Source organism: Crocodylus porosus, unplaced genomic scaffold, assembly GCF_001723895.1.
Source record: "Crocodylus porosus isolate Cpor-Errol unplaced genomic scaffold, CroPor_comp1, whole genome shotgun sequence".
Taxonomy (NCBI): domain Eukaryota; kingdom Metazoa; phylum Chordata; order Crocodylia; family Crocodylidae; genus Crocodylus; species Crocodylus porosus.
In genome coordinates this window covers 82,846,478-82,857,709 of record NW_017728949.1, presented here as the reverse complement: position 1 = coordinate 82,857,709, position 11,232 = coordinate 82,846,478, and the positions used below count along the sequence as shown (strand labels likewise).

At 43.8% G+C, this 11,232-nt stretch overlaps 1 protein-coding gene across 1 annotated transcript in view; it reads left to right on the top strand.

Annotated features, from left to right (window-relative positions):
* The first annotated feature begins 737 nt into the window (after positions 1–737).
* The window catches only part of ACVR1C (activin A receptor type 1C), a 59,808-nt gene continuing 49,313 nt past the window's right edge, over positions 738–11,232 (top strand). The window contains exon 1 of the mRNA XM_019554685.1: positions 738–966. Within this exon, the coding sequence (XP_019410230.1) occupies positions 813–966 (154 nt within the window). The 5' untranslated portion in view covers positions 738–812. The remainder of the gene's footprint in view (positions 967–11,232) is intronic.

The window sequence follows — 11,232 nt, the reverse complement described above, 5'->3', positions numbered from 1 at the left end:
AAGACCAACATTAATACTTGTTCTTCATTTTATTTTGATAGCATGAACTGAAAAATGGCCATGGCACTTCTTTTCAACAGTGCCTGTGAAATGTAGTCTTTACCTATTAAACTTAATTCCCTTAGATTGCATATTTTGATTTAAATAATTACAGAAATGGAAATCTTAAAAATTAAGCTTATAGCACACAAATGACTATTTAGGTGGCAGAAACTATTTCTGTAAGATCCCTGAGGAACAGTCAAGATTCATCTTTTTTCATAGTAGTTCCTAGTTTATATTTGGTTTATGTAGGAAAAAAGCATATGGTAATATAACTTAAAATGTTTTGTATTAAAGTATAAAATTTCCCATCTGAGCACCTTAAACATGCTTTGTGATAGATACTTGATTTAAACCTGCCAATACCTTGGCAATGTAAGTGTGTTTTATAATTATACAGATGGGTGCATTATAGTACAGAAATGCAGTAGCTATGATTCAGGAAATCATTAAAGCATATTAACTAGACTTCTCACATACTTGAAATCAGGCACATCCCTAAATAGCCGGCTGAAATGGATGAACTTAAGCATACATGTCGAGTTAAGCATGTACTATACAAATGCAGGAAGTTTAATTAATCTTTGGTAGAATTGAGACTAGATTCAATAAATCCAAGTTTGCTTACCTGAGCAGAAAACCATTTCCTTCCTGGGCATTTTTCATTAAATACTTTTTTACAATATTTTTCAGGTCTAAAGTGTGTATGCCAGTTGTGTGAGCATACAAACTTCACCTGCCAAACTGAAGGAGCATGTTGGACTTCAGTCATGCTGACTAACGGCAAAGAAGAAGTGATAAAGTCATGTGTATCTCTTCCAGAATTGAATGCTCAAGTGTTCTGCCATAGTTCTAAAAATGTAACAAAAACAGAGTGCTGCTACACTGACTTTTGCAACAACATAACTCTCCATCTGCCAGCAGGTAAACAGCATCTTACTGTTAGGTTTTCCTTGAATAATCTTGACAGAAGGAAAGATATGTAGCAATTGTTGAAAGCTTAATAAGCCCTGGTGTGACAAAATGCAACTAAATGCAAGTTGTAAAGAACAGATGTAAAACATAAATTTTACAGTATTTCAATAATATTCCAAACCGCAAAGAAAATTCTAATCAGTAATTACTACTGGGGGGGGGGGCCACAGAGGGATTTGAATTAACTTCTACCTTCAGACATTCATATGTGATTCTAATGGCAGCCAAAGAGAAGTATAGATGTCTACCAGGTCAGAATGCTGGCTGAAGGAAGCAAATTGCATTGCCAAACATACATATCTTTCTATGCTAGTGTATCTTAATTCAGAATTCTAACTGATTTATTGATATTTAAATCTAGACCTTTTACACAGTTGTACACAGCGTACCAGGGCCTTGTAAGTATTGTTACTTTATACTGGGCAGTAACACAGACATAAATTTTGGCTGTTAATGAGATTAGTCTTAGAGATCTGTGTATGTTGCTGAATGAAAAGAACTTAAAGACATTACTTGACAGTATATGGTTCTTTATTAGTGAATAATAGAACAATAATTCCTGCCGAAAGGCTTTTGCAGTCTAAACTGGATGTACCAACATTTATATGACAGTCTTGATTAAATGTCTAAGATAGAAAACAGGGTAGAAAAGTTTGAGAATATCACTCTAAGAAGAAAGAAAACTAGACACTCACTATCTGGGTAGTTAATTGTTTGTCTGAAGCTCCTGTGTCATCTGTGGGCTACAGATCAGTGCAATGGCTGCATAATGCTTAATCCCAGCATTTGTTTGTTACAAGTCATGAGTGTTACCCTTTCTTTTAATTTTGACTAGTTGTTTATAAGAGTCCTGTGAACTGTCATTTGATAAAGGTGGCTGGGAAATTAGAGCTTGTGACAGGAGTATCTCTACCGGAGCCTTTTTACTGGTGACTCCACCCTCCTGTTATGGGCCAACCGCCTACTTACTTGCCTGCCATGCCTTGATCTTAATTGATTAATTGACTGATGTAATTAGCGGGAGGCTGCACACTTTATGCACCCTGGCGCCAGGGGCGCCATCTGTGGCTCCTTTTCCACCCCTACACTGCAGCCCAAGCCTCGCAGATGGTACTGACATAGTTTTTGACCTGGGCCCTGTTTTGACTTGGCCCTCTCCTTGGGGCTTCTTGCTGCTCCCCCCTTGCTCTGGGGCTGGGGCCAGTCCACCCCAAATGCTGCGCCATCTCTGGCGCCAGGATCCCCACATTACTATGGAATCCCTATGAGGCCTCCTCCAACCCCTAAGAGCCTCACCTGGTCCTCCGGTCAAAAGCAGCGAACACAAAAACACAAAGCCCCCGGCTATAACATAAAAAACTAAACCGTCTGGCCAAAAAACATTCAATCCCTACTGAGAAATACTCCAACCCGTGGCAGCGATCAGGGGATGCTCATGCAGTCGGGCTTCTCCCCTCTGTTTGGACTGGCCGAGCTCCCCCTCCCTTGGCCGCCAGAGGGGAACTGCCCCCCTGGCCTCATGCCTGGCGCTTAAGAAGGGCCAAGCCCTGCCCCTTCCTGTCAGCTGGCTCCACCAGTTGCTCTAGCAACCAGCACCTGTGACTCTGGCTGCCCTGGTGACTGGCAGCTGAGACTCCCCCTTCTTGCCACTAGGGGTCTCTCCCAAGCTGTTTTGTGCTCTCAGGCACAGGGCACCTGAGTGCTCTGCAACAGAGCTCATATTAGAATGTTTACATGGTAGAAATTTTTTCTTAGTTGCTTGTTAATATTAGGTTCAGAAGGGGAAAGGTAGAGCCAAACAAAGAGTGCACAGTATAACTATTTTTACAGTTCAGGTTCATCACTCTGTGTTATTTGGGACAAAGGCTTTATGAGACATCATCTCCATCTGTACTTTTAGCAAGTTTGTAAGTGTGTCTTGAACTTTTAAATTCTGCAAACAAGTGTAGCAGCGGACTGTGTAGCAGCTTTATGGTCAGTATTACATTGGTATCATTGCCTTGCCCAGTAAGTGTAAGATTCCTGGTTCCAATTACAGATGCAAGTCTGAGGAAAGGATTTACTTTTCCTGGAACACGATAACATATGTTTGGTGCCACATTTGTGTCTGGCAGACTCAAAGTTATGACTCAAAGTTGTGTAATTGAGAGAACAGGATTCATTGCTGGGTTTTTTCCATTCTAACGTTAGATTTTATTTACAGATATAGACTATGCTTCTACCCTTCATTTTTAATTAATATATTTCCAATAAATCATCCAATACACTACCTTTAAGACATGTAGCATTTGGTTGTTAATTTGTTTACTGTCTGTATTGATAAGTCTTGTATAGTAGGTCTATGTGTTATGATGTTATGTAGTACTCTACAGAGAGAATTAGGATAGCTCCTTTGAAGATGTTATAACCTAGGCTAGGAACCATTGTATTTATCCTGGGAAAAGTTTCTTCCTGGAACAGAAAAATCCCAGGATTGACATGTAGACATATCGCCCTTTCAGTTGGGGTTTAGTGAGTGTCTGCATGCACTGCTGCTTTTTTGCCATTGATTCAATGATGCAATCCCAGAACAGCTGTTCAGATACACTTCTTGATGTCCCAGGACAAACTGTTAGCACTTTTTGTCCTGCGAGCCTTTTTAGGATTTGTCATAGTGACCTGTAGGACATTGGTTTGAGGAAAGTAGAGGGATTTTTGATGAGACCAGCAGAGGAAGGATTCCTGGAAAAAGATGGGGGTTGAAGATGCAGAGTTTTAGAGGGTGTGTCTACACATGCAGTTAATGTGACTGAATGAACTCAATTTGAGCCAGAGTAAACTAAGCAGTAAGGCACACATGTAGATGCACCCAGAGAGTTACATAAGAGAAGGGTAAAAATTGGAAATGTGAGACCAGAGAGAAGAACAATTAAAATAGGTAGAGTAGGAGCGATGTGAGGAGCAGGTTGAGGGTTTAAAGGGAATTAGATCAGAGGCATAGGTGGGATCTTCTAAGGGAGCATGGAATCTAACAAGGTAAGAGGAAGCCAGTGCAGTGTTGGATATGGTGTATGTGATGACTTTGCAGGAAGTATTGTGGACAGGCTTGAGGAAGGGTGGAGAGAGTACTTCAGAACTTTTACATGAAGTTATATGGGGATATCATTGACAAGTTATATGAGGGTATACTTTTTCAACCCTCTTGGTCTTTCTCAGTCCAGCCTTCATCATCTTTATCTCCTTTTTCTTCCTTGTTTATAGAGGCCTATTTTCTTCAGGTTGGTGCTGGCTTAAGGCCATATTCTGGAAAGTAGCTTATCTCACCTAGATATACATTTCCCCCTTCTTCTTTTTTTTTGGGGTGGGGGGAGAGGCACACTGCAAATTATCTTCTGCCTTGAGATGGGATCTGTCACACTGCAACTATAAGTGTAAGTGGATGATGCTTCAGAAGTTTGCACCAAAGTGAAGTGTGGTGGGCTCGCTGCTTTTGCCTGGCCAGCCTGGCTTGGAGAAGGACACTTTGGATTGGTGGAACATTTCCACCAATCAGATAACAGCTGGAAGGGGCTTGCCCTGTTCCTGGTTGGAGGCGGGGGATGCAAGGAGCCCCTGGACCTGATTTAAGGCTGCGCTTTGCAAGTCCAACAGACTTCAGGGGCGGGGACTCCGGTGTAAATAAAAACCCAGTGTGTTCAGCATACTGGGCAGATACAGCAAGGGATGGTGAGGAGAGAGGAGCTCCAGAGAAGACCATCATTTGGACCCTGCCTGAGCCTTGATGTTGTGTGGCTTGGCGCATGGAGAGCCGGCCGTGGGAGCAGCTCAAGTCTGCTTGGGCCCCACATGGTGTGCTGGTCAGTGCACGGAGAGTTGGTCCTGGGAGCAGCTCGAGGATGCTCAAGTTAGTCCAGGTTCTAGGCTGGATAACCAGAGCCCCACAGTGTGGCTCAGCAATAAACTAAAAGAGTCCCTGTGCCCAGAACAGGGCCCGGGAAGGGGAAAGACCCCTGGTGTGAGGCTGGTGACCTGGAGCCAGTGAAGGCTCCCATAGGAGTTCCTTGGGTGCTCAATGCGGGGCCCAGGGCCTAGAGGGAAGAACACTCAACTCAAGGCCAATCGCTCCAGGAAGCCTGAGATGGTCTGAGGACCCAGAGGCCAGATCAACAGCACCCAGAGGAAGGACCGGGAGTTACTGGGAACCCAGGTCCCACGGGGAAGGTGCTCCTGGGCAAGGGACTCTGGGGGGAGTGAGCCTGGGGGAAAAAGACCTTATCCCATTTCAGGGACCAAGTGGTTGGAACTCAGATAGGGTGCATCTAATATCTAATAGTTACATTTCCTATTCAGTATCTATTGTTATTGTTGGTGTTATAAATAGTTGGGTGTATTAATTCTGTGTAATGGGCTCTGTAAGGATGTCTTTATTAGCTAACCCACTTGTCATATAAACTTGCTGGATTGACTGTCCTGGGATCCACCCCTCTTCTGGCCCTGAGGCATGGGTACTTACCCGAATGCCCTCCCTAGGGCCGACTTCCTCCAGCTAACAGACCTTTATATGTATATTTGTATCTATATCTGTAATTATATCTATCTTGAAGAGTTTTATATGTATAGGTTGATAACTCAGTAAATTGTATATAGTTAAGAACTTTAGGATTGGGGTAATTCTACAGAGGAAAGAGGGATCTCTTTGAAATTCTGGCATCCCCCTCACAGCACCCCCTCCTACCTACCTATCCCATCTGATTGAAAATAGGGCACACCCTTGGGTGTACCTGGGTTACAGAAAGAAAGATCATTGTAAGGGCTCTGCATAAAAATCAGGAGGGGAGGGAGCCAGGAAGTTTGGAAAGGATTGTCTTTCCTAGTAACGTAAGGAGATGTGTCACCCTGGAGCTGATAAGAAAATGATTTCCATACTTAAGTCTCCAAAACCAGCAATTGTCCCAAGCACACCAAAAAGCTGTAGTCTTTTTTCAGGCCCTCAGATATCACCACATGTGCTCCGAGGAGAATATTTACAAGACCTGCCTGGCCAGCCTAAAACCTGCCTTTATGCAATAATGACATTCCAGTAGAGGAATAGACTTGTATCTTTGGAAGAGCTACCCAAATGCCCCACAGTAATTTACTACGATACAAATCCCTGCCTCCCCCCACAGACCATACACCTCTGGTGGCCACCTATTGCCCACACTGGGACCAGTTAGAAGAATTACAACCTTCACTCAACAAAGATCAAACCTTGAGAGAGATATTCCCAGGCCTTCTGTTCCTGGCTTTCAAACAACCCTCTAACCTTGCCCAATTCATCTTCAGAAGCAAACTCCCCACTATGTAACTGACATCAAATGGGACACAGCCTTGCCTTAACAATAGATGCTTAAACCCGTCAACACATCTTCAATGCTACAGTCACAGGAATCACTCCTACTCCCTCCACAATGAACCCATTAAAATCCATATGCCTTTCCAGAAATGTGATGTATGTGATCCAATGCACTAGATACTGTCATGGTAATTACGCAGGTGAAATGAAACAGAAATTATGTACCTGTGCTTATGACACAGTACAAAATGCCAAGTAAGATTTCAACCAAGGTACTTTGGGTGAATCTGATATCTTTTACTAGACCAATTTAAATAGTTGGAAAAAAAAAATTAAGGAAGCTTTTGGGTTTAAAAACCCTTCGTCAGGCCGAGGCAGTGTCTGTAGTTGGTCTGTGCTCTTTCTGGATGGAATGAATAATAAAGAAGCCAGAGGCTGGTCTGCATGCGAGATAGGCAGTCAGTGAAGATGTAAACTGAGGAGTCAGTGGGTGAGAGAGAGGCTGGGAGGGGGGAAGAAAAGGGATGAATGTAGCAGTACCTGGGGAGTCAGGTGTCAGGCAGGTCATAATGCATCATAAATCCAAGTCTATATTCAGTCCATGAATTTTAGTATCCAGGAGGTTGATGAAGTGGAGTTCATAGGTTTGTCTCTGAGAAGTGTTTTGTAATTTTCCTTTGAGGATTAGAACTGAGATTAGAGAGAGAGTGGTCTTCTGGTGAGAAATGTGCCCCCGCAGGTAACTGGGTATTCCTGTCTTGGATAGATTTCCGGTGTGCATTCATTCTGGTGCGCAGTTGTTGTTTGGTCTCTCCTATGTATTTTCCATCAGGGCATTTGGTGCACTGGATGAGATGTATTAAATTTATGGAGGTGCAGCTGTAAGAACCGGGAATGCTGATTTTCAGGTTTATTGGTTGAAGCCATGTTGGTCTAAGGACGGGGCAGACAAAGTTCTTTGGGGAAATGTGTTATCTTTTATTAGACCAACTAAATAGCTGGAAAAATTGTTCTTTGTGAGCTTTTGGGTACAAATGCTCTTCTTCAGGCACAGGGAGAGTTTGTTGTTTTCTGTGTGCTCTCTTGGGTGGAATGGAAGCCAGCATGCAAAATGCAGGTCTGTGAAAACGCAAATGTGGCAGCGAGGATCTGAGGTCCTGGGAGACGATTGGTGTGAGATAGGTGGGAGTGGTGGGGGAAGAGGGAAGAATGTAGCTGGTAAAATGCAGACAAGTTTCCTGGGGTGAGCAGATGGCAGGTCGGTAGTAATATGTCATAAATCCATCATTCTATATATAGTCCATGATTTTTTGTATCCAGTAGATATATGAAGTTAAGTTTACAGACTCCTCTATGAAAGCTGTTTTGTAAGATCCCTTTGAGGATTAGAACCGAGAGACTGGAGATTGGAGTGGTTGTCTTGTGAAAAGTCTGCCCCCACAGGTAATTGGGTATTTTTGTCTTTGATACATTTTCAGTGTGCATTCATTCTGGTACACAGTTGTTGTTTGGTTTCTTCTATATATTTTCCATCTGGGCATTTACTGCACTGGGTGAGATATATTACCTTTCTGGAGGTACAGGTGTAAAAGCCAGAAATGGTGATGAATGCAAAATGTAGTGTAGTTGTATACTAGTTGTACTACACATTAAACCTATGTATAACAGTAATACTCATTTTCAGTTGATATTTGCTGATAGATACTTGTAATAATTTTAGTTAGCAACTTCACTACATAGGTAGAATCTATAACTTAATGAAGCAAAATACTTTTATTATGATTTCATAAAATATGCAGGGAATTGAAAAATGGAACAAATTTTATACTATAACTGTAGATGGGCAGCAGAAGCACTTGTGTCCGTCTAACACATCTGGACTGGTATTGGTGGAATATCTCGCTTCCTATTGCTGTTAGCAGTAATGGTAATTTTCATGAGTTTAGCCAGAGACCTTTGCCCTAAACATTTGGGAGAATTCAGACTAGATGCAGTTGTGCAAGTGCCAAGGTTATTTGGTTTCTAGTCTCCTCTGACAGCTTTCTTACGAATTAACATTTTTCAGACAACATGAATATTTGGGTCCAAGTGAAAGAATGATCTTTCATTGGATTTTACTGGACTTGTAGGCCCTAAATCCTGGCTGTACTAATATTGTTCTTTAGCACAGTCATGTTGCACAGTTTCACCGATGTAGACATGAGAAAATGCCCTTAATGCAGGTAAGTACCTTCACTCGTTCAAAACCAGGATAATGGACTCTGTGGCAGTCATCTTGCTGCAGCTGACACAGGGAGTGTGCCTGAGAAATAGGTATGGTTGGAGTTTCTCTGAATCTTAATAGTTTTCAATTGTTGTAATGGCAAGTTAATACCATCAGCAGTGAGTATGCAAAAATGGGATCTTAACATTTAGCAGAACTGCACACTGCAGAAATTGTTTGAAATTTGCTCAGGTATAATGAGGGATCCAGTTTGATCTTAGATTATTATAGGTGGTGATGCATAGGAAAAAGAAAGTAAACTCTTATAGGCCAGTTTGCCATTAGGAGGTAGTCAGGTGACTTGTAAACATATGAGCATATTTCATATAAAATTAGAGATAGACAAATGCAGCATGTTAGCTTTATAGTATTCTGGAATTGTTTTACTAAGCAAAACTATTTTGTCTGTATTAAATGGCTTTAGTACAGTATGTTACACCCTGAGTTGCAAATCTACTTCATGACAACACATCTTGAGTTACAATACTACTAAAAATGTCTCCTTATGCCTGAGATGCATATATTTCACATTAAGAAGTTAGGACAGAACATAGGTGGTGGAAGAGGGGGCTAATTGAGCTCAGCCCCCCTGCAAACACAGGCTCTGTCCCCTCTGGCCCAGTGGTGCAGCCAAGACTGGCCCCATTCTGGGCTCCCCCATGTGGTGTGGGGCGGCAAATTCACGGACTGCTGGCACTGGGCAACGACTCTGGGGACAGGGGAAAGGATGGGCGCAGTGGACCCTGGCCCTAGTCCTGGGCCCGGCTCTGCTCTGCTCCCTGTCCAGTCCCAGCCCCATTCTCCCCTATCCTTCCATGGCCTTTCCACGCCCCCCCCAGACTTTTCGGGGGGGGGGCGTGCTCAGCCCCTCCCCCCAATTTTTTTCTCCCTCCACCTATGGGACAGAATTTTCATAATGGTTCTTATGTGCTTTAATTCACAGTTGTACACCTTGTTGCTTATGCAATAGGTAGACTTTAACATACTGAAATAGCAGTGTTTAAGAGCCAAAGAGCTCTTTTGTGCATTTAAACAGAAGTGCAAAAAGCCCTTCTGACTCATTTTAAATGGGTATACAGAGCTTAATGCCTAGGTTTGTGGAGATATAAGATGTGACCAGCTAGTAAATGGTGCAAGTACATAGTCAACATAATTAGAGATCTAATTGAGTGCCTAAACTAGGCAGTGTGTGATTATATTGAAAAGGTAGCTAACTCATTCTGTACTTGCATATCTAATTATTGGAAGATGTTTCACTGGAAAATTGTTTGGGGAGTACATCCTTTAATTTACTTTGTAGTGAAGCTTAACAAAAAATAAATAGGTCATAGGTAATAAATCAAAAGCTTATGCTCTGCAGATATCAGAAGTAGCTTTATTTTTAAAAAACTATTAAACAATGACTGACGTATCATGAGGATGTTTTGCCAAAAGGCAGATTGTTTACTGCAATTGCCTGTATATTAGTTTTCCTAGTAAAGCCATAGGTGGAAGTATGAAGTGTTAAGCAACAGAAGTTTTATGATGGTCCTCTTGTTCCTTTTTTGCTTTTGGCTGAGAAGGACATGATCCAAAATTCATGATTTACTGCCTGATTCAGGACTAAATAATTCTTATTTTGCAGCTGGTGTGTGGAGTGGTGGTGCGATGACAAAAATTTGCAATGCTATCATTACTTGGATAACTAAGTTTTGATAGACTAACTTAGCGGTGGGCAAATAAGGGCCATGGGCTGGATCTGGCCCATCAACTGGTTGGATCTAGCCTGTGGGAAGGTGCCTGCCAATTGATTGCATCTGGCCCAGGGGGCTCTGCAAGGGGCTGAGCCCCACCTGAGGCAGCCCATGCTGTGCTCCCACTCACCTGACCCCACCCCGCCATTGCCATGCACACAGTTTTCAGGCAGGGCTGCTGTCAGTGAGACTACAGCTGCCCAATTACTGCTCAGGTACCCTGCCTCCAGTGTCTCTTCTTCCTTCTTCTGCTCCTGCTGTGCCACTCTGGGCAGCAGGCAGTGAGGGGAAGCCATGGGGGTGCATGCCAGGCACTACATACCTAGCCAGGTATGGGGGAAGCTGAAGCTGGGCAGCTCCTGTCCCAGTGTGTGGGGCTCCAGTTCTAGCCCCCGGCTGCCTTTCACCTATTCCACCCATCTGGTGAGATGAGCAGCCACTTGCAGGTGGCCGAGTGGGTGGAAGGTGGCTGGGAGCTACAGCTGGAGCCCCACGCACTGGGCCAGGAGTGGCCTAGCTTCAGCTTCCCCTCCTCCCCCTCCCCCACAGCGTGCTGGGCATGTGGTGCCTGGCACCCCCCTCCCCAAGGCTTCCCTGCACTGCCTGGTGCCCAGAGTGATGCAGCAGGGGCAAGAAAAGGAGGAGCTGCTGGAGGCACAGGAAGTTGAGTAGTAGTTGGCATTATTACCCCCAGGTCCCTTTCATTTGTAGTGCATAAAGACCAGGTGGCTGCAGACAGGAAACTGTGTGTGTTGGCAGGGGCTAGGGCAGTGCTGTCTGGCAGTTGCAGGCCAGGGTGGGTGGGAGCATGGCGTGGGCTGGTGTGGGTGGGGGCTCAACTCCATTTGGAGTACCTCAGGGGCAGCCAGGGGCCTGTGAGGTGGACTACACCTGCACTGTCTGGA